This window comes from Felis catus, chromosome F1 (genome assembly GCF_018350175.1).
Source record: "Felis catus isolate Fca126 chromosome F1, F.catus_Fca126_mat1.0, whole genome shotgun sequence".
NCBI lineage: Eukaryota > Metazoa > Chordata > Mammalia > Carnivora > Felidae > Felis > Felis catus.
In genome coordinates this window covers 57,091,531-57,118,204 of record NC_058384.1, presented here as the reverse complement: position 1 = coordinate 57,118,204, position 26,674 = coordinate 57,091,531, and the positions used below count along the sequence as shown (strand labels likewise).

The 26,674-nt window shown below is 45.4% G+C and overlaps 2 protein-coding genes across 6 annotated transcripts in view; one reads left to right on the top strand and one right to left on the bottom strand.

Moving 5' to 3' along the window:
• RAB3GAP2 (RAB3 GTPase activating non-catalytic protein subunit 2) overlaps nucleotides 1-19,672 on the top strand; it is a 102,602-nt gene extending 82,930 nt beyond the window's left edge. For 2 of the 5 annotated variants that reach the window (XM_045048888.1, XM_045048887.1), the window contains exons 25-36: nucleotides 761-934; nucleotides 1,039-1,145; nucleotides 4,125-4,191; nucleotides 6,392-6,462; nucleotides 7,669-7,731; nucleotides 9,222-9,257; nucleotides 10,472-10,546; nucleotides 11,046-11,264; nucleotides 14,312-14,401; nucleotides 14,921-15,142; nucleotides 16,037-16,195; nucleotides 16,615-19,672. In XM_045048888.1, the coding sequence (XP_044904823.1) occupies nucleotides 761-934; nucleotides 1,039-1,145; nucleotides 4,125-4,191; nucleotides 6,392-6,462; nucleotides 7,669-7,731; nucleotides 9,222-9,257; nucleotides 10,472-10,546; nucleotides 11,046-11,264; nucleotides 14,312-14,401; nucleotides 14,921-15,142; nucleotides 16,037-16,195; nucleotides 16,615-16,770 (1,439 nt within the window). In that variant the 3' untranslated portion in view covers nucleotides 16,771-19,672. The remainder of the gene's footprint in view (nucleotides 1-760; nucleotides 935-1,038; nucleotides 1,146-4,124; nucleotides 4,192-6,391; nucleotides 6,463-7,668; nucleotides 7,732-9,221; nucleotides 9,258-10,471; nucleotides 10,547-11,045; nucleotides 11,265-14,311; nucleotides 14,402-14,920; nucleotides 15,143-16,036; nucleotides 16,196-16,614) is intronic. The other 3 variants (XM_045048889.1, XM_011291141.4, XR_006591760.1) reach the window with 2 other exon arrangements.
• A 195-nt stretch (nucleotides 19,673-19,867) lies between these two features.
• The window catches only part of IARS2 (isoleucyl-tRNA synthetase 2, mitochondrial), a 65,898-nt gene continuing 59,091 nt past the window's right edge, over nucleotides 19,868-26,674 (bottom strand). Inside the window, exons 19-23 of the mRNA XM_045048890.1 lie at nucleotides 26,088-26,194; nucleotides 25,157-25,302; nucleotides 24,257-24,447; nucleotides 22,185-22,329; nucleotides 19,868-20,354 (exon numbers count right to left, since the gene is read on the bottom strand). Coding sequence (XP_044904825.1) covers nucleotides 20,209-20,354; nucleotides 22,185-22,329; nucleotides 24,257-24,447; nucleotides 25,157-25,302; nucleotides 26,088-26,194 — 735 coding nt within the window. The 3' untranslated portion in view covers nucleotides 19,868-20,208. The remainder of the gene's footprint in view (nucleotides 20,355-22,184; nucleotides 22,330-24,256; nucleotides 24,448-25,156; nucleotides 25,303-26,087; nucleotides 26,195-26,674) is intronic.

Below are 26,674 nucleotides of genomic sequence, written 5' to 3'. Positions count from 1 at the left end.
ATTTGGAAATCAGACATAAGAAATTAGATCACTCAGCCTACTGCCGTCATTTATTTTCACTGATAATTGTGATTTTACTGTGAAGCTTTTGTTTTGTTTTTTTGGAAAGGTTGTATTTGAATCCAAGTAGGAAGAAAGAAAGGTTTTGGTGAATTATAGAAGAGTGTATAATTTGTTTTAAGTAATAAACAGGACTTTTTGTCTTGAGTGTTTTTCAGATTACATTTATAATTTTTTTGAACTATATTGATGACCGAAACTTGGGATAGCATCATGTTTCTTATACATGGCTAAGTTTTGCCCATAAATATTCCATATAGGCAAGTTAGTTGACTATTAAAAGTAATATGCTAAGGAACCTAGGCAAGTATTATGCTGATCAGTTTCACTTACAATTAAGTGAAAGTGTTTTAAAGATATATTCATCCCTTCATCTGTGTCTGTTAAAGTAGACTTTGAATTTGTGGACATAGAAACCATGTGGTATATATAGCCACGTATATGTGAATGCATTTACATTTCTCTACTATTTTATGAGAGTATAGAGATACCCTTAGATATCAGATATCCCACCTGCCCTCACAAGATGAATGGTAGGTATTACACTGGTGAATCTCATGGCTTTTGGGGGTCACTCTCAGGTGCAGAACTGAATGTGGCACTTAGATCTCTTTATAAGGAAGACCAGATCGTGCACTGTGTTGGCTCTCTTTGGTGAACACGGTAAGTTTTCATTTTGTTTCTTGTCTCCAAACTGTAGGTGGCATTGCAGACAGTGTAGCCAAGTGGATATTTAAACAGGACTTCAGCCCTGAGGTGTTAAAACTGGCTAATAAGGACAGAGATGCAGAAAACCCAGATGAACCCAAAGAAGGTATTAACAGAGGTTTATATGAGGTGCCAGAGGTGGAGACGAACCTCGGAACTATACCAGGTAACACAGAAACAGGGAGAAAACACAATCCAGAGAGGGGGAGATGTGGCTGAGACTTTGTTAGGGAAGGAATACTAAGTACGTCTCTCTCTTCTGGCTTTCAGACTTGCTGCATTCAGCCTATAGGCAGTTTCCCTGTAGCCTTGAGCTAGATGTGCTCTACGCGCATTGTTGTTGGGAGTATGTTGTTCAATGGAATAAAGACCCAGAGGTAAGATTCCTGCTACTTCTGTCCTGTTGATTCTGTCGTCGTGCTCATGCTGTGCACCTGTGAGAATGTGTAATTCGGTAACTTACTGGAAACACTGGACTTTCCCCTTTGGAATGCCTCCACACTAGGAGCGGTGCTAGGCCTTTTTCATGATCTCTTACAGTCTTCACAGAAAACCTGTGTGGTGCGGACATTGTCGCGATCCCCACTCTAGAGAAAACGAGAGCTCAGAGAAGTTCTGTTCCATGCCCCGGCATACCTTGTCAAGTTGGGGTCTGGGCCCGGATTTAAGCCTGGGGTTCTTTGTCTTTAAAGCCAGTGTGTTTTGCCCCACTCCTGGTTAGGTTGTGATGAGTGGAGTTGTTTCCTTTTGATTTCATACAGGAGACAGCACCTACCTAATGGAAACTTTTTAACATTGTAGTCCTTGTGATGAAAGCCAGGGTAAAGATCCTTACGTTCACCTGGCGTCTGCTTGTTTAGAAAGCCCGTGTTTGTCACTTCTCTTACGTTTGCCTCAGAAGAAAAATCAAGAAAGTCACGTCCAAGGCCGACTCAGTCCAGGGTTAGCCTTGCTGCCCTTTCTCCTCTCTGCTTGGACACTCTTTTCTCCCACTCGTGGTGGCCACCTTCTCTCCTGGCACATTCACAATCCAGAAGCAGAACGGGGAGAAGGGCCCGTCCTGGGGGCAGGAGTCCTGGATTTGGATCCCAGATGAATGGCTGTGACAAGTGTCTGGGTTCGGGCCAGTCACTGAATCTCTGGACCGGTTGTTTTCTCCCTTCACCTTTTTTTTTTAATAAAGGTGCCAGTCCTTCAGGGTTGATGCCAGGATCAAGTAAGATGTCCAAACATAGGATGGATATTCCTCTTTACCAGTAAGTCCTTCACGTAGGTCCCCCTTGTCAGCGCTCCGGGAAATGATCCTCCTCAGAGCAAAATTAACACCTTATCGCCCTTGGATCAGGTTGCACTTTGGAAGAAACATCTCACTGATGAACTCATTCACACCAGTACTTTAATGGTAATCATATTCTTCCTCCAAAAAAAATGGTCTTTGATACATAATCAGTTACATATTCAAGGAAGAGCTTTAGAAAAGAAAGTGCTTTAAGCAAAGGAATGGCCTTTGATCAACTAAACCTTGACCAAAAAGTGATTTTAGGACAGCGGACCCTCTTGATGACCCTTGAGTCACCCTCTTCTGTGGACTCCCCTGCAGTCTGAGTGATAATTGTGTTCGGGCTCTCCCCTTACATGGAATATTTTTCTTACATGAAAAAAGAATGTTAAGGCTATAGTAAGGACATAATAATTTCTAAAATCTGGATAAATTAATTCCAGATTCGGGTCTAAGAAAGTGATACTTAAGAAAACTGTTTTGGGGCGCCTGGGTGGCTTAGTCAGTTAAGCACTGACTTTGGCTCAGCTCATGATCTCACGGTTCATGAGTTCGAGCCCGTGTTGGGCTCTGTGCTGACAGCTTAGAGCCTGGAGCCTGCTTTGGATTCTGTCTGTCTATCTGCCGCTCCCCAGCTCACCCTGTCTCTCTCTCTCTTTCTCAAAAATAAATACACATCAAAAAAAATTAAGAACAACTGTTTTTACATCATTCATTATACATTATTCATTATAAAGCAAAGGCAGCTTGCAGAGTAGACACAGAATTGAGGTCAAGCCCATTGCCACTATTAACAGCCGTGTGACCTCTGGGAACATTTCTGAACCCTTTGTTCTCGCTTTTCTCCTAAAACTACATGAGGACTAGGGCTACCTCAGAGGGTTGTGGCAATTTATAGAGAAGGTGCATACACAGCGCCTGATGCTTTGATTAATGTTATCATTGTCTATTGAAATTGTTTACATTTCAAATAAGTGGCCGCTTTTCTCGTCTTTTTTTTTTTCTTATCAAATAGCCCTCCTTACCCCATCCGACCCCTACCCTTCTTCCACCATTTTATGCACACAGCTTTATTAGGATCAAAACAACTGAAATTACTTTGGGGAAATTTTTTTTTTTTTTTTGAGAGAGAGCGTGAGAGGGGGAGGGACAGAGAGAGAGAGAGAGAGAGAGAGAGAGAGAGAGAGAGAGAATCTTAAGCAGTCTCTGCACTTAGCTCAGAGCCCAATGCAGGGGGCTCAGTCTCAGGACCCTGAGATCATGATCTGAGCCAAAATCAAGAGGTTGAACACTCAACCGACTGAGCCACCCAGGCGCCCCACCTTTGGGAAGTCTCAAACACCGGTATGTGTTGGCAAAGGTGATATATTTAATCTTTATACAGGCCATACAGTTACTGAGCAAAGGTCCGGATGATTTCATCGGTTTTGCATGCTATGTTTGAGTTGAGTGTAAGCAACTGCCTCAATTAGAAGGTTGAATTCAGACATCCCCTCCAGCAGGCCTTGTTTCCCTTCACTGCTCTGGTTTTCCTCTTTGGCACATATCACCGACATGCTGTGTAATTTACACACCATATTTACTTGGCTCTCTCGCTGGAACGTAGCCTCAGTGGTTACGTTCCCCGAGGATTCGGGTCTGTTTGTTCGTTGCAATATCTCTGGCGCCTCAGACACCCTGATGTATAGTAGTTGCTCAGTAAATATTTGGTGAATAATGAATGAATGATATTCGCAAAGAAGTAAACCCACTGTTTTCACATCCTTGTGAAATTCAAGTATTAGAGAAAATACTGCTGTTATATACAGACCACAGAAAATTTTGGTTCCAGATGTCAGCATATATGACCTGGGGGTTTCTAGGAATCAATCATTATGTAGATCATGTGAATTTCAAGATACCATTGACACTATCCTATGAAAAATTACTTCTTACCTAATGATTTTATGTTCTTATCACAGCATTCTTGGGTAGCTTTATGCAGAAATTTATGTAAAAAGTTACCATTTATATTGAAACATCTGTTAAATGATACTTCTGTTTTTTTTCTCTCTCTCTTTTTCTCCCTGTATGTAAGGAAGCACGTTTTTTCGTTAGGTCAATAGAACACTTGAAGCACATTCTTAATGCACATGTTCAGAATGGTAAGTAAATAGGTGTTAAAAACATAAGTGGTTGATTCAAAAGAAGCCGGAATCTTTTAAGTTCGCGTTCTGTGAAACTTCCGTTTGATAGTTCAAATCTCACTGTAACTGTGAGTGTGGATTGTGATGTGACACGTCCTGGCTGTTTGCAGTGCTGGGAGAAATGCGCTCCAGAAGGGGGGGAGGGGGTGGCCACGGTTCTCCCCTCTGTCCCCGCCCACCGGTTTCCCAGCTGTTCCTAGTGAGCAAGGAGAATGTTAGACGGAAATCACTGCTCTTCTTTTCAGGTCTCAGGTAGATGAGGAAGGAGGGCTGGGCTTCTGAGGACTGCAGTTCCTGATGACAAAGTTAGGGCGCCAGGAGCCCAATCATATATACCCTACAAAAGAGCTTGTGCTTTTTTTTTTTTTTTAAGTTTATTTATTTTGAGAGAGACGGTGCACAAGAGAGCAAGCGAGGGCAGGGGGAGGGACAGAGAGGGGAGGGGAGGGGAGAGAGAGAGAGAGAGAGAGAGAGAGAGAGAGAGAATCCCAAGCTGGCCCTGCACTGTCATGGCTCGATCTCACGACCGGGGAGATCACGACCTGAGCTGAAATCAAGAGGTGCTGAACCGACAGCCACCCAGGTGCCCCTGGCGCTCCTTTCAGCACCTGTGAGTACTCTTCTGGTGGCCGCCGCACCGTGGGGACTGCTGATGTCTCCTTGAAAAAATGTCACACGTTGTTGTAGAAAAATTGCAAATAGGCTGCTGTTTCCATTAAATGGATAGCTGGGTTTCCCTGGAAGAATTAATGGAACAGCTCAGAACGAGGCTAGTTATTTTACTAATAAGTAAGTGGGGAAACTAGAAGTTGGGCCACGTAAGAGGGAGGCGTCATCTTGATGTCTGTGTGGTGAACTTTAGAGAAGCTCCTTGTCTCTTCTAGAATGGTACCGCCTTCTCCCAGTGGTATGACGTCAAGTTGCAGAAATTCTAAATGGTCTCGTTTTATGTGACGAGAACTTGAAAATTTTATTTATTCGTCTCTTAGATCTGACCTTCTTCCAAAGAGAAAAGAGAAATGACTCATTTGGAAAACAGGGTCTCCATAGAATTCTTTCCTTCTTGATAAAATTAAGTCACTGCTAACTTCCGGCTAGTAGTTAAGTAAGAACGTACCCATTTGTCAGCTTCCTGGCTTCTCACCCTTACATCCAGAAGCAGACAAGTGGGTAGTGGTGACCGCATGGGAAATGTCATGTTTAAGTTGCCTAATTGGCCACTGTTTCTGAAAGTTTGATGCCATGGTTTATTGTCTATGGAAGTATAGAGCCCAGATTTCTTGCTTAGTGTCTTTTGTATTCTGTTTTGTTTTTTTAATACTTCCTTACATGACACTTTATTTGGTGGTTGCTTATGAAAAAAATCAGTTTTAGACATGGGGCTGTTTCTCCTGTTTGGCTGTTTTGAACAAAGCTGTTCTCAACACGCCTGTATGGGTCTTCGTGTTCATCCGTGCAGTAGAGTCCCCGGGCCATACGGCAGACACACGGTTAGCTTAGTAGATGTGACCAAGCAGTTTTGCAATTTGTGATGCCCCCAGCAATCCATGAGCATTCCAGTTTTTTCCACATGCTCCCCAACACTTGGCACTGTCATTAAAAACAATTTTAGCCTTTGTTGGCGTCCGGGTGGCTCAGTCGGTTCAGCATCCGACTTCGGCTCAGGCCATGATCTCACAGTTTGCGAGTTTCAGCCCCGCGTTGGGTTCTATGCTGACAGCTCGGAGCCTGGGGCCTGCTTTGGATTCTGTGTCTCCCTCTCTCTCTGCCCCTTTCCTGCTCGTGCCCTCTCTCTTTCTGTCTCTCAAAATTAAACATTAAAAAATTTTTTAAAAAATAAAAACGATTTTAGCCTTTGTGTTGTTTGTGTAATGATATTTTCTTGTGATTCTAATTTGTATTTCTCTGGTAACTAATGATGTGGATCTTTTCTTATGATTATTAGCCTTTTGGATATCCTCTTATGCAGCTCAGTTCTGATTATTGTTGAAGATTAAGGTTTTTGGTAATTTTATAAGTATTACATAAGATGTAAGAAACGATATGTAAATAAGTAGCCCATATAGCTTTATAAGTTTAAGGAAGACAGTAATTTATTCGGTGTGGTGAAAGGGAAAATAGATCAGCTTTCTACTTACCGCTTTTACTTGCTGTCTAGGTATTGCACTGATGATGTGGAATACATTCTTGGTTAAAAGATTTTCTGCTGCTACATACTTGATGGATAAGGTAAGGTCATTTTAAGTGTCATCTACTTGTTTATTTTGTTCCCTTAATTAATATTAGATTCTTTACAGTGGGCCTTGTTAGACTTTTTTGTTTGGTATTACACTTTACTAACGCTCAGTTAAACGTAATTCCCATGCAGGCATCTTGATGACCTGGAGAAGAACCTCAGGTCCTTGAAAGTAATTTACTTTAAAAGCTCCTTAAGCAATGAGAGTAAGACTCGTGGTTGAATCAGGGATTTGCACTTTTTCTTTAATGTTTATTTTGAGAAAAAGAGGGAAGGAGTGGGGGAGGGGCAGAGAGAGGGAGAGAGAGAATCCCAAGCAGGCTCTGTGCTCAGCACAGGGCTGGACACGGGGCTCGATCTCATGACTGCAAGATCATGACCTGAGCCGAAATCAGGAGTCAGACGCCTAACCGACTGAGCCACCCAGGTGCCTCGCACCTTATTATTATTTTTTTTATCTTTTTTTTTTTTTAAGTTTTATTTATTTTGAGAGAGAGAGTGGAGGGAGAGAGAACGAGCACATGAGCAGGGGAGGGGTGGGGGAGGAGAGAGAGAGAGAGAATCTCAAGCAGGTTCAGCACTGTCCGCACAGAGCCCAATACGGGGCTAGAACCCACAAACCGTGAGGTCATGGCTGGAGCTGAAATCGAAGTGTACAAATGTACAGCTTCTCATCAATCTTTGGATGTAGGGCTAAGATATTTTCCACCCTACTTTGGTTTTCCTACGTAAACCTCACCCCTAATGCCTGGCCTGTGATTTCTAGATCCTGATTCTTTCACGTTGTGATGCAGTCTGAGTGCAAAATGTTTAGATTTTATAAGCTCTGCCCTCATCTTTGTAGCTGTCCCTCTGTCTAATCCGGTAGACATCGGTGTTAAATCTCCACAAATGTTTCGAAAGCCTTCAACCTGGTAGTTAAATAAACAACTCCCTTTGTTTCCTCACGTTTTATCAGTTATTCCATTAAGTTGCATAATTGCGACATTACATATGACACCCAGCGTGAGCAGCGTTGGGAGCAGACCCAGCACCTGGGCAAAGACAGCAGCCGGTGGGGCCCTGCCCCCAAGCTGGGCGCCAGGCCGTCGTCACCGTCCCCAGGCCCGTCCAGAGGGAGGTTCATGTGGCTCAGTTAAGCGGATGTCAGGAGAGTTACCGCTGTAATTACAACATGTTCTTTCTGATGTCGGTGACAGACGTTCCTAAGCCATGAGCAGCGCTACATTCAGACCCACTTTGGGCCACAGCTCCTGTCACCGGTAACATGTTTTTCTAGTTACACCTGTTTTTCCCTGTGTGCTCACCTTCCTTGCCTGCTTAAATGTTTCTTTTTCGAAACTCACTCCTATGGCCTTTCTGATCCTGTTCTGTTCACCTGCACCTCCGACCGCTGCTCTTTTGGGAGAATAGTGACGCAAGAGTTCTGCGTGTATGTTACTGCTTAGTGTTCTAGCATTCTCCCGTCCCCCGTCACGCTTGAGCCTCACAACCTGGATTTGAATTTTTTGAGCAGTCCTGAACGAGGAGGCAGAGAATTTTGATGAGTCATTTGACAAGTATTGATTATGATGAGTATCTCTTCTGTGCCAAGAACTGTGCTAAGTTCTATGGCCGCAGAGCTAAGAGCCCCAGTCCCTGCCCTCGGAGGACTCCCAGTCCACAGGGTACATAGGCTGCCTTTGGAGTGGAGAAGAGGAAGTAAGTAACAGACCAGAGGGAGGGCTTCTGGGCTGAATTTTGAAGATGAGTACGTACGAAGCAGTGGGCGAGAAGAAGAGGCGTAACAACAAAGTCGTGGACGCTTGAGGCTGTGTTTTTGATTCAGAGCTGCGAGTAGCTTCGTGTGCTTGAGGCGCAGACTTACGAAAGTGCAGGAAGCAGGGCATGAAGTACTTCCTGGGTAGGCTCTGGATTTGGGGTTTTCTAATGGTACGTGTAGACCGCTCAGCGTAGGGCACGTACGGCAGGGGGAGGGTCGTCAGTGGTGGCCCTTCTTTGTCTTGAAGACACTGGGGCAGCTCGACGCAGGGGAACGACAGGTTCAGATTTGCATTTTGCAGGCAACAGGGTGAAATGCTGGGATTGGGACGGGCTGGGCTTGGTCGTGTGAAGGCCATGGCAGTGATCTCAGGAGAGGCAACGAGGTGAAGCGGCCTTTGTGCTGGAGTCCCATCCCTGGTACTTACCACCGCCTCCTGTGAATTCTGATCAAGGCATGTTCCTGAAGAGCAGAACTTCCCGCTCCCACTTATCACCTTGGGTAAAGTGCACGGTGGAATCTCAGTGCTTACGGAATCGAGAAAATCAGCCAGTTTTCTGAGCTAGGAATTTAACTTCTGTCTGCATTAGATTGTCTCTCCTTACCATTTAAAAAATTATCGTGTGTCTTTATCAACAGGCAGAATTCTTAGCTGCTCTTTATTCATAACCTTGAGTTTTGTTCTGGGTTTGAAGGCAACACAGTTACTTGATTGTACAAATTGATCACCAGATTTTTAGAGTTCTTTTTTTATTTAATAGTTCAAAAATATTTATTTTTGAAAGGATTGTTTGGGGGCCCAGCGTGACATATTTTCATAATATATGTTTTACGTTCCACCACAAAGTTAAATGAGCAGAACCAGCATTTATTTATAGCTCGATTTAGGTTTTTTAAATTTCGTTACTTTTTATTTCCTATACCATAGTAATGCCTTTTTTTTTTTTCAATTGTTAAATAAATATAGTATTCTGTGTCCTTTTGCCTTAGGTTGGAAAATCACCAAAGGATAGGCTATGCCGAAGGGTAAGTGAATCTCCTTTAACTGGATGTATAGTTAATCCTGTGCTTTACGTAGGTACCTTATTAACTTCAGGCAGGGGTGAACTTTGCCTTTGTTACCGTTTTGGTGACCTGTCAGGAGATAAAGGTGGAAAGAGAGTGTGATACTAAGGAGACTGGTCACGAACTGCGGCCGATTTTAATTGACCTTTCCAGGTTGTCAGATGCTCTGTGTCAGGTGAGTTTTCACAAGTTGTCTTCAGTCTGGACCGTGGATGGGAGGGCGCCAGGCCGTCTTGGCTTTGCCGCGCGTGGTTTCTGCGCTTCCTGACGGCGGCAGCCAGTGTCCGGTCGAGGCAGATTCACGAGCGAACGTAGCCACCTTTATGGAACAACCATTGTACGAATAGTCTTAAGCAACATCCAGCCCACGGATACTGGGCTTCTGTTTGAGGCCAGTGATTAACAGTGCAGACTTTTGCTTGAAGCTTTGAAGTATTCTTATTGCAACACCTTAGGAAGTAACGGGGCACGTGCATGTAGCCGTTCTAGGCCCACAGCCCTGAAAAGCCGCCACCGTCGAAGATTCTTCCGCTGTGCCCTCGAGAGTGGCTCCGTGGCTACGGTTATACCTGTGTGCGCTCTGGATCCCTTAGATGTGAGGGGCTTATTGGTTGGTTGTTTATGTTGACTCCAGGCAGTGGTACCTTGTGGGTCAATCTGGAGTCAGGAGGAACGGCCTGGTGCCCACAGCACGGGTCTGGTGTTTAGTTCACAGGCTCGAGGATTCGGGTTTTGTTCAGAGGGTTCAGCTCCGTCCCTGAAGGACGCTCCAAAACCAGAGCAGGTTGTTTTCTCGCGACCTGACAGATGGGGCTTTCGTGTGTGCGTCTTCCCGTGCCAGGGTCGTGTGTGTGGCTGTGCGGTCTCGCGCGGGTGGCTGTGACGTGCCTTAGCGAGCCTGCCCGCAAGCAGAGTGCCACCGTCTATGGCGTCTGACGACACCATGTCTTTCAACACACGGAGAACACTAACTTTCATAAAGTTGATAGTGGTACCATAATTTTTAAAGCCCGATTTAAAATTAGTTGACGCTCAAGAAAGGAATAAATGTGCCCGGGTCTTCCTGTCTGTGCAGTGCAGACAGTTACATAGGCCTGTTTTTTATTTTTCTGATAGTAAGTGTAGCAGCTTTGCTCCTGGCACTAATTATGTTCCTTTTAAAAAAAAAACAACAGGATGTGGGGATGAGCGACACGGCAATGACCTCTTTCCTCGGCTCCTGCTTGGATCTTCTTCAGACTTTAATGGAGGTAAAAGAGGTGTATTTGCATTCTGAACTGTCTAAGACAGTAAATGTTTTTTTTTTTATTAATTTTTTTCAGTGTTTATTTTTGAGAGAGAGCACGAGCGGGGACAGGCAGACAGACAGACAGACAGGGAGACACAGAATGCGATACAGGCTCCAGGCTGAGCTGTCAGCACAGCGTCTGATGTGGGGCTCGTACCCATGAACCATGAGATCATGACCTGAGCCGAAGTTGGATGCTTAACTTACTGAGCCACCCGGGCGCCCCTAAATGTTTTTAAAATCATTGGACTAGAGAAAAATGTTTTTTCATTTATTCATTTCTTAGTTTTGACTTAAGCCCCCAAAATAGTGGTTTCTTATAAAGGATTAGATTTGTTGTTGTGAATCGGAGGTGCGGGGACAAAGGGGTTTGTACTTCCCACTGGTAAAGCTCGTTAACGTGTTTGCAAGCTGTTATCTCTCCGGTTCTGAACACGGTTCTCTGTTCTGAAAACACGTAGGCTGACGTTAGCAGGGATGAAATGCAGGCACCTGTCCTGGATACGGAGGACGCGTGGCTCGCCGTCGAAGGACCGATCTCGATCGTGGAGCTGGCCTTCGAGCAGAAACACATCCACTACCCGCTGGTGGAGCACCATTCCGTCCTGTGCTCCATCCTCTTCGCCATTATGAGGTTTTCTCTGAAAACCGTGAAGCCGCTTTCACTCTTTGATAGTAAGGTGAGTCCCTCCGAGGACGCCCGAGCCACCTCGGAGCCGAGGGTCTCGCAGGACGAGGAGCCAGACTCATCTTTCATACTTGAAGTTGCTCGGTACTTGTGTGACTCAGGGGGATCCTGTCTCTCTCAGAATGTGCTGTGCGACCCCAGACACTTCATATCTAAAATCTGTCTCGACCCCCTCACCCGCACTCTGCCCTTGACCTACGCTGCTGTCCTCCTAATCCCCGGCTGCGCCCGGGCGGACGGGAAGCCGTGAAGGTCTCTTGCTGTCTCCCCTTCGAGCCCCTCTCGTCGATTCTTCCTGAAACCGCCTCCGTCCGTCCCTCCCCATCACCCAGTTCAGGCCTTCTGGTCTTTCGCTTTCTCTCCGTCCAGTCCCGCGCTGCCACAGTTCCCTTTCCAGAAGGCACATTTACTCAGACAGGATCCAGACAGCTGGAGATGAAAATCAGAAGTCAGGCGGTTGGCCAGCTTTCTTACTTAGCCTTTCACTGACAGAAGCAGAGTTGGAGAACACAGCTTAGCCTTGTGGGAAAGTGGTGTATTTCACCCTCAGCGACTCACGTGCCTGGGGCACGGCTGGACTCGCGCGGGCTGCCCTTCAGGCTCCTGCTCCCTGCACAGAGGCTGCCCCCTGAAGAAGGAACGCAGGGAACGCTCAGTGGCTTGTCCCAAATTCACAGGTCCTTTTAGCGGGGAGAGTGCGAGTGGGGCGGGAGACGCCAGCCCGTTACTGCGCTGGAGGCAGAGGAAGGCTCCCCGCACCAGGGCTGCCTCTCCTCCCTCCACCCGTTCCTCCGGCGCACCTGCCCCACAGCGACTCCTGACTACCCTCTCCCCGAGAGCAGGCAGACACTTTTCCCTCTTCTCACTGCGGTGGCCCGTTTTCCTAGACCGTGGTTTTGCTGTGGCCACAGCTTCTGCGTGTTGTCCCTTTCTCACTTAAGTGTCACTTTCTCCTCCAGGTCTTGCTCTGCACTCCCTAACTTACCACGTCTTCGCTGTTCCCCCGGCTCTGTGCCATGCCTGGCACGCCACAGGAGCCCAGAAAATGTTTAATAAATTTAAAATTAAGGAGATGTTAGAGAAGAGTCAGCGTCAGCAGGATGCAGAAGAGGGGAGACGCGGCCGTGGTCTGGGGAACCAGTGACAGCGATGAGTCGCTGAGGGTGTGGACTGGGGAGAAGAGGAAGTCGTGGAGGGTCTGGGGGAACCCGTACCCTGAGGACGGGCTGGGAAAAGTGCCGCAGGACACGAAGGGGCCCCAGTTCCATGAGCTTCCAAGCTTGGGAGGCTCGTGGCTTCCCAAGGAAGCCCATGTAGAGGGGTTTTGGATGTATTGAGTTAGGGGGTAGATATAAACAGAAGTAGCTATGTTTTAAGAAAGTTATTTTCACGTTTAAATCTCAGTAGTTGACCTTTGAAAGGTAGAAGGCTGATGACAAATTTTTATCTACCTCATAAAGTAACGATACAGTTTTTACATTTGTGAACATAGATTCTGGATGAATGTTTATAGCTTGCATTGATGTTTGTAAAAGCAGAGGGTAAATTTTTTTTCTTGAAAGAAAAACTAAAACCGCGTGCCTAGCTCAGTAGTCCCCTCAGGGAGCTTGTGAGACCAGAACACGTATTGGACAAGCCCGGTGGTGATGTTAGTCCCAGCCCAGGTCATGCCAGGATGCCCCGAGACAGCTGTGGGACTCTCACGTGCAGAGGCGGTGGGGTTTGGCTGGTGAAACCGAATCCTAGCTCTGCCATTTCCTGGCGAGTCTTCCTGAGCTTCTCCTGGCCTCAGTTTTCTCATTCAGAAGTGATGATTCTAGTACCTGCTTTATGGTGGTTCTGAGGGTTATGTTTACTTAACACGAAGTGCTGAGCAGTGTCGAGAATGTGGTAAACAAATGGTGCTGTGATAGCCGTGCATACGTGTTCCCCACCCAGAGGCCCTCACGTACGGTAGACCCTCATTATAACTGAGACCACCAGGCGGAATCTAGAGAGTAACAAATTGTGAGCTTGCGGAAAAACTTTGAATCAGTGATGTCTGTAATGCAGGGCCTTGCCCTAGGGAGTCTGCTGTTTCTCCTCACTAAAGGATGAGTAGCTTTATCCTCATTGGCAGTCACGCTACGGATAACCTTTGGGTCTAGAAAATACGTTAGAAGATACCCGATGACTGTCTGCAGGTGAACACACAGCAGCCTGGGATGGTGGGGTCGTTTGTCCAAGATAACATGGTGGCAAGTGTGGGCCTGGGACTAGAAGCTGGGTCTTGGCAACTTCCGGAGGCCGGTGTTCTTGGCTCTGTGTTACACTTCCTTCCAAGGAAGTTCTGAAATCCAGCCTTCTGATGTTCTGCTTCGCCTTCTCAGACACACATCCATTCTCTTAAAGATGACTTCCGAGTTGAACAAGTGTTTTTAAAAGAATTCAGAGTACACACGTCTTTGTTATCTATTATTGCATAACAAATTATCTCAAAATTTAGTGGCTGAAAACAACAAACATTTACTACCATTTTCCTGGGTCAGGAATCTGGGTTCTGCCCGCCCTCCACCCCTTAGTTAGGTGCCTCAGGCTCAAAGGCTTTCAGGAATCTTGAGGTAGGGTTTTAGCCGGGGCGGCAGTCCCAGCTCGAGGCCCAACTCGTGGAGATCGGGGGATCCACTTGCGGGCTCCGTGGTTGCTGTGGGTGCTGGCTTCCCTCAGGGCAAGGAGCGCGAATGTGAGCACCCAGATCTGGAAAGTGACACGCTAACATCTCTGCTCTTCTGCTGGCACCAGGTCCAGCCCCCACTCAAGGGCAGGGGACAACCCGAGGCCTGCATAGCAGGGGGAGGGGGATCATACCTTAAAGGCTGCCTACCGTATACTAGATAATTATTATAAAAATTAAGTGAATAAAATTCTGAAATGTTACTGTTCAAGGAGAAGGAACATCAACCGTGACTTATCCATTAAATGACTACATTTTAAAATCTTTTGTCTTGCCTTTAATAGTAATGTACTCATCAGTTTTTTTGGTCTTTTCTTTCTCTTCAGGGGAAGAATGCATTTTTCAAAGACCTAACTTCAATTCAGTTATTACCTAGTGGGGAAATGGATCCAAACTTTATTTCTGTACGACAACAGGTAAATTACAATTACTGGATTTTGTTTGTGTGTCTCAGAAAATAATAGTAAATAAAAAACGTAGCAGGTCTTAAAGGATGGCGACCACTTCCAGGGTATTCTGGAGAGCCATTTTTCCTTTCAAGTATATGTTCCTCTTTGATCATTAATTTTTTTTTTTTAAAGAATTTATTTTTATTTATTTTTAATTTTTTTTAACGTTTATTTATTTTTGAGACAGAGAGAGAGAGAGCATGAACGGGGGAGGGGCAGAGAGAGAGGGAGACACAGACTCGGAAGCAGGCTCCAGGCTCTGAGCCATCAGCCCAGAGCCCGACGCGGGGCTCGAACTCACGGACCGTGAGATCGTGACCTGAGCTGAAGTCGGACACTTAACCGACTGAGCCACCCAGGCGCCCCCGATCATTAGTTTTAATGGAAAAGCTACCCTGATTGAGAGGAAAGCCAACAATTATTTTGATTTAGACATTTTAAAACGAGATATACTAACAGTGCTCTGTGCCCTTCTCCATTTTTGAGTTCTTACTGAAAGTCGTTAGTGCAGCCGTCCAGGCCCAGCATTCAGTCATGAAGGACAGAGAGTCCTCCGAAGAGGCACCAACCACTCCTTTTGGGAAAGACCAAGATTGGCCAGTTCTGGCCGTGGATTTGGCTCATCACCTTCAAGTTAGTGAAGATGTTGTTCGAAGGCATTATGTGGGGGAACTCTACAACTATGGAGTTGACCACTTAGGAGAAGAGGTAATTATCACCCTAGGAGCGGGAGGTGGGGGCTCAAGTTAGAACGTTTATAGTTGGAGTAAAGAATCAGAAAAGTCTCCAGTTAAGCTTTTTGCTTTTCTTTCTGTTAGAACTTCTAGGCCCCCAAATAAAAGAATATTAAAATATAAAACTGTAATCAGTTGCCCGTTTCTGGTCTGTGTTTAACAGACTCCTCCAGTGTGTCAGGCCTGTTCTATGCAAAGGGCACAAGAGTAAAACAGACCAGATCCCTTCCTCGTGGGGTCAATAGTCTGCTGGTAGCAGAAGAGCACGCTGACTCCTGTACTGAGTGAGAAACGCTGTGACGAACAGCGGTGGTCAGAGGTGACATCTGAACCGAGCCCCCGAGGAGAAGATGCAGCCAGTAACAGAAAACTGGGGCAACAGAGCTCGCGGCCCGAGTAGCGACAAGAACAGAGGCCCTGTAGCGGGACTAGCTTGGCAGCGTGCCAGGCCAGAAGGGCCCGTGTGGGGGACCGTACGTAGCACGGAAGATGAAGACGTCAGAGATAAGGCGGGAGGTCGGCAGGGGCCAGGTCCTGTCTCGTAGCTCGTGGTGATTCAGAGTGTGTTCGGAAGCCATTAGAGGGTCGTTAGCAGTCATGATGTGATTTTAAGTCCCCTTCTTTGCCAGAAATTTAAAAACTGACTCTTCTAGTCATATTGAATTAAAAAATTAGGGGATAAGAAAAATTAGGTGATGAGGAGAAATTTGAATTTTGAATGCCAAATTTGATTTGGACTTTTCTTCGTTGGTTGTATACATGGCCACAGCTCAAAAATGAACGGGAATCTCTTCACTGGCAAAGCCTTTCCTAGAGTAAATAAATCTGTTAGCTCTTACCGTACGTTTGTCCACGTTCATCTCCTCAGGCCATCCTCCAGGTTCAGGACAAAGAGGTCCTCGCCTCTCAGCTGCTGGTGTTAACAGGGCAGAGACTGGCGCACGCGCTTCTCCGCACCCAGACGAAAGAAGGCATGGAGCTGCTGGCCCGACTCCCACCCACGCTCTGTACCTGGCTGAAAGCGATGGTGAGTACGAGAGCGTGGGACCGATGAGGCCACTGGATGCCTGCCGTCTACCTGTCTGTCTGTCTGTCTGTCGTCTATCAGAGACAGAGTAAGCGGGGGAGGGGCGGAGAGAGGGAGAGAATCCCAGGCAGGCTCTGTGCCGTCAGCACAGAGCCCGACGTGGGGCTCAATCTCACGAACTGTAAGATCCTGACCTGAGCTGAAATCAAGAGTGGGACGCTTACCGACTGAGCCACCCAGGTGCCCTTGGGTGTTTTCTCAAATGCATATTTAATAACGGTTAAGGAGAAGATTTAAATTACAAGTTTAATTTAGGTCCAAAGAAAAGCATTCTTACTAGGAAGTAACTATTCTGATAACTCTGAAGCGACCAACAGTTACTGTTGTGTATGACTGGTCATTTTTTGTTCCGTTTGCAGAACCCCCAGGATCTTCAAAACACAGAAGTGCCAATCGCAACAACAGCTAAACTAGTACATAAAGTAATCGAGCTGCTGCCGGAAAACCACGGGCAGTACAGTTTAGCCTTACACCTCATTGAAGCTGTGGAAGCCATATCGAGTCCTTCTTTATGACACTCAGCCAGTTGTGAACCGTCTACAGTTGTGAACAACATGAATTAGTGCATGGTAATTTTACATAGTAAGATCTGGAATTTTATGGAGGGAGTATATCTTTTTTCTTTTGTAAAATAAAAACACATACTACTTTTAAAAGTGCAGTTCTGGCTAAATCCACTCCTTTCGTTAATATTGAAGATAAAATATAAACAAATATCAATGATACCATTAATTACTAACAGGTGTTTTACTGTTTATTTCTAATTTAAGCACTTTAAGTAGCTTTATTGGTAAACTTTGCTATTTCAAATGGGTTATAATTTACAGATTATGTTATTATCAGAGTCTATATTTTGTACTTGAAATGTTATTGTAATTAAATTTAAACGTGTTCATGTGTAGTCCCCGTCAGTAAAATGAGGGAAACGACCCACTCGCTTTTGTCGGCATGCTCCAGTCCCACCCCCGGGCCGCCGCCTGGAGTCAGGACGCGGACAGGCTCTTTCCCAGAGGTTATGCTGCCGCCACCGGAGGATGACCTTGCTTTGGAGGAAGAACGGGTTCGAGATCATCACATTCGTCGGAAGGGACGCTGAACAGAACCTTAACCTGCTGTGCTTGCCAACTTGAGAATCCGCGACGCAGGCACACAGCAAGGTTAATTACGGTGTAAGCTGAGATTTCCCTTTGCCAAGATTCAAAGTTGTATCCACATCAGGTGATTGTAAAACTGTACTATCTTGTAAAATTTATGTTTTAAAAAAAGGGCAACGATGCTAAAAATTTAAGTCCCACTGTATTTTTCCTACCAGTGTTTAGAAACGTCTGCTTCTGGGATATGGTAATGTTATCTGTCCTTGGGAACAGCCCAGAAAAGGCTCGGTGATAATTACGGCTCCGCAAACCTACCTCACAGCTGGGTGGAGAGAATAAGATGATCTTGTACCCGAGAGTGCCTGTGCAGTCCAAGTGCTGAATAATTACTTGTTGAGTAAAACCAGATTAACCAAAACTCTGTAAAAGCTCCACAAATACCAAGTGTAACGGTATATTTTGGAATGTAGCCATATAGTGCAATTACTGACCTCTGTCATGGATCACAGGTGTTATTCATAGTAACTCATTGTGATACAGAAGTTTGTTTCGTACTTGTGAGAAGCCAACTTTAGCGATTGGAGAATTGAGGAGCATGCCCCTCAAGGACTAAAGAAAAAAGTCTTATGTCTGAGGATCCTCAGAGGATATCCTAATTCTTTTTAACTAAAAGATAACACCCGAATACGAACTGAACAGTCTAAGACTTATAATTACTATCTAATTTAAAAATCTTGAAAGATAAAGTTGGAAGACGTCTCGACTATTTGGGTGAGGGCCTGTAAGCCTGGTCGAAGGTCCCGCTGTACCGTGGCAGCACTGAGAAGGACCGAAAGCTAGCCCAACGTCTCAGCCTCTGCTTGGATCTCCGCTGCCCCATCCAGACCCATTTGTGTGATTTCTTGTGAACCTACCTAGCTTTATGTAGTCACTCATTATATGCATCCCAAAAGCTTAGTCTGAAAGTAGTTATGAATTTTGGGGGCTGGTCAAAGAAACTTTAAATCCTCACTTTGATCCAAGTGTCATTTCTGGGGGAAGGGGTACCTAATGAGCATTTTAGAGAATAAACCTGGTTAGACTAATTCTGGTAGGACTCATAATCAAATTTGGGGATTGTTGAGAGTAATAAGCTAAAATATGGCTCATAGAACTGCAACCAATCGCTGAATTACAAATCTCTAGTTACATTTGTGATCCTAAAGTGGACCATTCACAGAATTTTAAAATTGAATTACATGCTTAATTCATGGTTACATGGTTAAGAAAAGCAGCTAGGGGGCGCCTGGGTGGCTCAGTCGGTTGAGCGTCCGACTTCGGCTCAGGTCGTGATCTCACGGTGAGTTCGAGCCCCGCATCGGGCTCTGTGCAGACAGCTCAGAGCCTGGAGCCTGCTTCCGATTCTGTGTCTCCCTCTCTCTCTGACCCTCCCCCGTTCATGTTCTGTCTCTCTCTCTCTCAAAAATAAATAAACATTAAAAAAAAATTAAAAAAAAAAAAAAGAAAAGCAGCTAAATATTTATTACCTGTTAGCCACAAATAAAGGAATTAAACTGTATGTAGAATAATGGGTGGTTTCTGGAACAAAGGTCGGCTGCACTTAGTGATGGGAAGCCAAGAACCAGTCGTGTTTTCTTAGTTAGAACTGCCACCCCCCTCTCTTCACTAACATTAAATAGGCATTCTGTCCCTTGTTAAGTCCCACTACATAATGCTGAAGGAAAACAGGAATGTTCAAATCGTCATAACTTCCACATTACAGGTTGTGTTTAGATGTAGACCTAGAAGAGCCAGGACAAACCAGGTGGGGAAGAACATAGCACTGACCTTCTAAAAGCTTCCTGCATACTATTGCAAAAATAAGAAAGGAAGTTTCACCTTTGTTATAAAAACTCATCTAAGGTCAAAGTAAGCACTGTTAAATTGTCTTCTTTAAAAAAAAAATGGTTACAATTTAAAATCAAAGGCAAGATTTAATAATACGAAGCTTATGTGGAACATACCATTCACTTACAAGTTGCTGCGGCTCCTTCATTTACAAGAGACAAATCTTTTTAAAGGATGCCATAGCAGTGAAAGCCCTTTCTCACACTGACAGGAATGAGTTTGTTGGGCTTCTGAAAGTTAGATTTCTGCCGATAGAATTAGCCATCCCGCGCAAGGTTTTAATCCAATACTGAATTGTTTATAAAATGCTCTTCTCTAATGTACTGTAAGTAGTGACCCTCTGTATATACTTCCATTTTCTGTGTCTGTTCCTTGTTGTGAACTCACGTATGTTAGTGAAATAAATTTTCAGCTTTCATGTTTCAACATTCATAAATACAAGTATGAAGTTTTTTTTCCGCTCTTGTAGGAGAATAACAAGTTTGGTGGCGGTGTGTTGTGACGAGGTTGACATTCACTAGTGAGGCAGAATGAAATCACTCTTTTCATCCCTGAAGGGGAACACGCACCTCTGCCATTTGCCTTCAAAACCATATTTTTCACTTGATTTCTACAACTTCACCAATGTCGGTAATTTTCCAGATGCCTTTATTTTTAGACATTAGAGAACTTAAATCCTGAGTCAAGAAGATTTATAAAATATAAAACATTTTCCGGTCAGCCACCTCTGAAGGCAAACCTATTCAGCGTCTCTGTTCTGAATAAATCCATTATGGATCCGTCCAGATCCATCTTCATACGTGTATTTTTCTGCGTGTGTGTATACATACACGTTACTTTTTATCTAACACAGGACAGACTTACGGTTCTGAATCTGCCCCTTCTCCTCCACCATCTCCTCTCCCACTCGTCACCTAAATCTCGGGTTGCTCGCCGGTGCTGCGAACGCTCCACCGTGAGCAGCGGCGTGACCTATTCCCTTCCAGCGACGACTTGCGTGCACCGGGGGCAGAGCGCGTCTGAAGAGTCGGCGGTGTACTTCCAACAACGGGGGCATTTTTCTTTGGTGGTCGGCATGACGATTACTTTATAGGAAGACTCTTCACGAATATCCCCACCTGGGAGAGAAAGGACACCAAGAGGCTTTCTGACGGGCCAGTCCGCTTGTATCCCCAGCTCCCGATGGCCCTGCCGGCGCTCCTTTTTTGAAACTTCTCCTTCCCCTGGTAAGCCGGTCGTTCCTACTTCATTTGCCTCACACGCGCACGGCCATGACGGGGGACTCGCGATCTGACGACTGAGGACGGCCGAGGAATCGGGAGACCCTGAGGGAGGTTAACTGCTTTTTCTACAAGTCACTGAACTGTTACCTCCTCAGGCAGAGCAGAGCGGGCCTTCTAGCTCTTCTTTAATCCAGGTTTAGTTCTGACAAATTACTTTGCCTCTCTAGCTACACAAGAATTTGACTTTAAAAAAAATTTTTTTTTTTACATTTATTTTTTTGAGAAACAGTTGAGACAAAGCGTGAGCGGGGGACGGGCAGAGAGAGAGACACAGAATCGGAAGCAGGCTCCAGGCGCCGAGCAAGCGGTCAGCACAGAGCCTGACGCGGGCTCGAACCCACAAACTGTGAGATCATGACCTGAGCCTAAGTCGGACGCTTAACTGACTGAGCCACCCCGGAGCCCCTACGCAAGAATTTTTAAAAGTTGAAAAATTCTAGTGACAACTGCAGTGTGCCCACTTAAAATTGCTTGGTTTGACCAAAAGAAAACAAAAATTTCTCCATTATCAGTGCTCAGACTTCAGACTGAATACACGTAAGAAAGTTATTTTCTAGCCATAATACAAACAACGTACGTTAACATTTTGAGAAGCAAGTGAGAATCTTTACTACGTGGTCAGGGTTTCCAGGCCTCAGATTTACACTGATGCCCATAAATTAGCCTCACACCTCCCGATGGCACCTAACGACTCTGGAAAACACAGGCAGCATCCCCTTCCCAGAGATCCCGCATGTTATTCTCTGTTAATGTTGCTGTGCCTCCATCGCATCACCGACAGTACTTGCTTGGGAGAGAGACTGTGGGGGGCACAAGTTCGATAAGACCTCTTCCTTAACCCTTCATTAAGAATGCCTACATCTTGGGGCACCTGGGTGGGTTGAGTATGACTCTTGATTTTGGCTCACGTCCTGGTCCCAGGGTCGTGGGATCGAGCCCCGTGTCGGGCTCTGCACTGAGCACGGAGACAGTCTCTCTCCCTGGCTCTGGCCCCTTCCCCCGCCTGCACTCTCACTCTCTCTAAAATAATTTTTTTTAAATGGCTAAATCTGTTAACATAGGGTGGGCAAAATAAGCAATTTCAGAGTCAATGCTGGAGAAGGGCAGCCTAGGCAGTACTAGGGTACTGAGTGTCAAAGGACAGGAGCACAAAAAGCCAACGGGAGTGAGTGAGGCCAACTAACTTCACACACAATGACAACTATCAATTATTCACAGGACAGCAAGGGAAGCTCTCTCCTCTCCCTAGTCCTGGGTTCCCAAGGTCATCATGCAGGACGTTTCTGAGAGCTGGCTTAGAAACTTGAGCCACTTTCCATAAAAAGATGTATTCCAAGGGGCGCCTGGGTGGCTCAGTCGGTTGAGCGTCCGACTTCAGCTCAGGTCACGATCTTGTGGTCCGTGAGTTCGAGCCCCAAGTCAGGCCCTGGGCTGACGGCCCAGAGCCTGGAGCCTGCTTCCGATTCTGTGTCTCCCTCTCTCTCTGCCCCTCCCCCGTTCATGCTCTCTGTCTCAAAAATAAATAAATGTTAAAAAAAAAAAAAAGATGTATTCCAAGAACATATCTGCCTTTAGAATACACCTAATCCACGGGAAAACTGGAGATGACCTTCGATTATCACTCAGGTCTCCAGGTCCCTCTGGTTACTGTGGCCTCCTCCTTACCTTCTAAATTGATCAGAAACGTCCCTTTGCGCTCAATCACGTCTGTCGTTAGTGTTCGTGGTTCCTCAGGGAGTAAAGTCGTCTGGGAAGCCATCATTAATTCATTCAACTGAGAGGTGCTGGAAGTCTCCTCAGCTTGTAGCATCTGGGAACGAGCACGTCAAAGTTACCATCTCAATTTCTACTGCAAACTGAGGTTGTAAGAATAAATGCCACAGACTCTTGTGTTTTGTGAGTAACCCTTTGGTACCAGTATCTCCTAAATCCATTCTTAACTAGAATGAAACGCTTCAGATAAAATCTTCCAGTCAAGGGGCACCTGGTGGTGCAGTCGGTTAAGCGTCTGACTCTCGGTTTCTGCTCGAGTCATGATCTCACAGTTTGTGAGTTCAAGCCCCACGTCGGGCTCTGTGCTGATGGTGCGGAGCCTGCTTGGGATTCTGTCTCTCATTCTCTCTGCCCCTCCCCAGCTTGTGCTCACTCGTGCGCTCTCTCTCCCTCTCTCTCTCTCCCTCTCTGTCTCTCAAAATAAATTTTAAAAAATTAAAAAAAAATCCAGTCAGTAGGTACCTCACTATGCTAGATGCTGAATGTCCCTGATGATTAGAAACACAGTGTTTCTTATCCCCATTTTCCAAATGAGGAAAGCCACTCGGAGGGGTGCACTCACCCACGGTTCTCAGGCAGCAGATGGGGAGGTGCGATTCCAGCCCAGGTCTAGTGGCCTCATGACCCAGACTTCTTTATCCTGCACCCTGCCTCCCGCTTTAGGAGAGGGGTCAAGGCGCTACATGAGCAGACCTGCTTTCGGCAACACAGACCAATGGAGGCAACTGAATTACCCCCAGAACTCTTCTGAAGTACTAGAAAGCTGGGTGTCTGATAAGAATTTCTCCATTTTTCATTGTAATTCTGCTCTTCAAAATGAGTTAGTAAGCTAATATGGACATTCCTTTAAAAAAAAAAAAGCTCAAGAGAAAACAGGAGCTTTGAGGAAATTAATTTGGTTTTAACAAATTCATGTAATTAGTAACTGATAGATCCAGGACTCCATCATCTGACAGCTATCTAACGTAATTCTTAAGAAAAATACATTCATATTTTTTTAAATCCCTAAGTTTTTTCCAATGTAAATGATCCAAACAAGGTGTATTTTTTTTTTTAACTTACTACTCAGAACTAATGAAGTCAAAAGAAACACGACATGCAGGAGAAAAGCCCAGTACTAGGCTGTGTAGCCTTAGCTCGCTCACAGTTGCAACGGTCCTCAGTTTCCCGCTCATAAAATAAAGGAGTCTGAGCCTGCCAACCGGTAGATTTTAAAACGTATCTTACTGAAATTCTCCACTATGGTCAACGATCTCCTAGAGACTAGCTGTTTCAAGCCCCAAATCCTAATTTAATCACATTACTAAAAACTTAAAGTGAGCTTACCAACCAAATGAGATGGTCATTTTTCAGAAAACTATGATAGCAGTAAGACTTCTAAAATACAGATTATCAACTCTCTTCTCAAGCATTGAAAGCAGAGAAAAATCTTGAGCCAGTATGTTAACATAAAAGTCAATCTGGCCAATGAACCCTTAAGAATCCCAAGAAGACAATTCTGATGGTCCTTTTGGAAATAAAAATAGGATGAATGCTTTCAGAGAATGCATGCTAATTTGCTACAGCAAATGAATTTTCTTCAGGTTTCCTGAGAAAAAGATTGAAATCCGTTCCTGGATTTCTTTTGACAAAATTCGCAGAGAACTAAACCCTGAACACAAAACTCTCAATTTTTATGTACTGGAAACTAATGTCATCGGTTTCTGTCACATCCAAGTAGGCCCAAGGTTTTGCATTTCAAATAGGACTTTATTGCACCTTCTCTGCCCCTCTGGTAAAGTACATACTTTGTAGAAGGAGGGAAAGGAAGCACAGAAAAGTAGGAAACAGAATCTGTGATACTATCAGGGTTACAAGACTTGGAAACTACAAAGTCTTACTTACACGGAGATTTTTAAAAGCCAAATTTCAGGTGAGGCTGTAGGATCCTAACATCATTTTCAAAGGTACAAACCACTCCTCACCTCTATTATCTCAAAAAGCAGCCCGGGCTCTATCACAATGGTAACCTGGTACTCGGCGGCATTTTTACCAGGGATGCTTCCAAGAAATGAATCTCTCATTGCACACGCGCCCTCTATTGCTTCCTCTAATCCTGGCTTCTTCCAGATAGAACTTGTTCGAATCCACCCAGTACGAAAAACACTCTTGGGTTCTATAAAAAAAAAAAAAAGGTAAAGTAATTCACATATAGCTGTTTCACACCATACGCAGAGCGCTAACCATGAAATATTTATTCACAGAAAATAAGAATTGCTATTTATGGTAAATATTATGGAGCCATTCTAATTGTTTACCAAATATTTATATTCACATTTGGAAATCTAAACAAAGGAAAAAATACACAGTAAGACCTCAAAAGGAAAAAAAGGATGCCTAGAAGAAAATAAAATCGAAAAAATAGCCCCAAATTAACAGTAGTTGTCTTTGCGTAGCGAGATCGTGAGTGACTTTTTCTCTTTGAATTTCTATAGTTCTAATTTACTATAAGCTTAGTAATTAACAATCAGGGGGAAAAAACCGTGATAAAAATATTGACTAAAGGCACCACACTTTGTCTTAATAAAACCTAAAATATATTTCACACATTTATAAAGGCATCGAGGAAAAACTGATTTTGCGGTCATGTCAAGTTGCTTGTACGTTTCAGAAAGCACTCCGTGGTGGCTTGAAGGCCATTCTGAAATGCATCGTACGCGGCCCCAAACAAGGGCAGAGACAGTTGAAGGGCCAAGACCTGTCCTGCCACACGCGCGCACCGTGGACGGGAAAGCGCCCCTTCCACGGAGTAGAGAAAACCAGAAATCGCATCCTCACCAGGGAAGGGTCTTTCTCCTCAGGAGAACAAATCGAGCGTTCCTTACCTTTGACGTAAGGTATGTGCTGGAACGCTTCCTCAGCCAGGTGAGGAAGAATGGGAGCAAAAGAACGAACCATCACGTCCAAGATTTCAGCCAGGGCGGTCTGGCAGGAGCGCCGTCCGGGGTCGCCGGCGCTTTCACAGTAGAGCCTGGGCGAGAACAAAGCGCGCGGCGGGGCGTTACACGCACGCAAGTGCGAGCGCCGAGGCAGGGCCTGCCTCGGGCTGGTCTCCTCCTGCAGTGGCCGATCCTCTGGCTCTCACCACCTTCCGATTTTCCGAGGCAGATGTTCCATCACGGAACTTGCCTGATCAACCCTCTGTCCCGGTTCGCCCCTTGCGGGTGCGCTCGCCTTCCCCCAACACTCCCCGCGGCGGCGCCGCGTCCACGTCGGTTTTCCGAGAGACGACAGCCGGAACCCTGACCACTGATAGGTTAGTTGACGGTATTCATCTTCCTGCGTTCGGAGGACTGGGGGTTACGATCCCCGTGTGTGAGGTCCCTGAGGTGCTCACGGGTCGGGGCTGACACGTCACGGTGGCTCACCCGCCACCCAGGAAGACTAAGCACCAAGCCCTCCTCTGAAAGGATACTGGATAGTACTGATCTGACACAATGTTCGTACGGTAACAGTTGCCTGTCTCTTGGTCTCTCCTCAAAATTTATAAACTCCTCTGAAAACAGGGACTAGATTCATTACCCCCACTGGCACCTGTTGCTTAGTGAGCGCTCACTTTACCACGCAGAGCACAAAGCACGTTCCTTGTATCATCTCTTCTCATAATCACATTATGAGGTTGTATTACCCCTGAACTCAAGAACCCAACTTCTTCATGACTGCACAGTGCCGCCCGTCCGGCTCACCAATGTACGCCCGGAGTTTGTCAAGCAGAGCAGACACTCAAGAAATGTTTGAATATTCAGTCCCACATACCTGTCTTTGATTATGCTGAAATAAAAGTTGGAGAGTTCTCTGGTATAAAATGCTCGTAACAGCCGAACAACTTTTCCAAAATCATACTGTTTGTATGAATCGGTAATCTAAGGAACAAAAGCCAAAACAAATTTGGAAGATGGGATAAGCAAGCAAAAATGCAAGTCCTGTGAGCTTGCATTATCCTCCCTGGATCCCTCAGTGAGCCTAGCCCTGGCCCTATGAGCAAAATGTGTTCCTTTTCAAAATCTGTTCAAAGGCAACAGAGACGAAACAGGAGATATGCAGTAGTGACAGGATCTTTGAAACATTTCTGGCTATCAAATTTGACTATCCTCAGAAAACACTGAACATTCTACTCTGGAAACTACAAAAGAATACTCGTCAAAGGAATCAAGTTTTTTTTGTTGTTGTTTTTAATGTTTAGTTTTGAGACAGAGAGAGAGAGAGCGCGCGCGTGCGCATGAGTGGGGGAGGGGCAGAGAGAGGGAGACACAGAATCGGAAGCAGGCTCCAGGCCCTGAGCTGTCAGCACAGAGCCCGATGCCAGGCTCGAACTCACGATCTGTGAGATCACGACCTGAGCC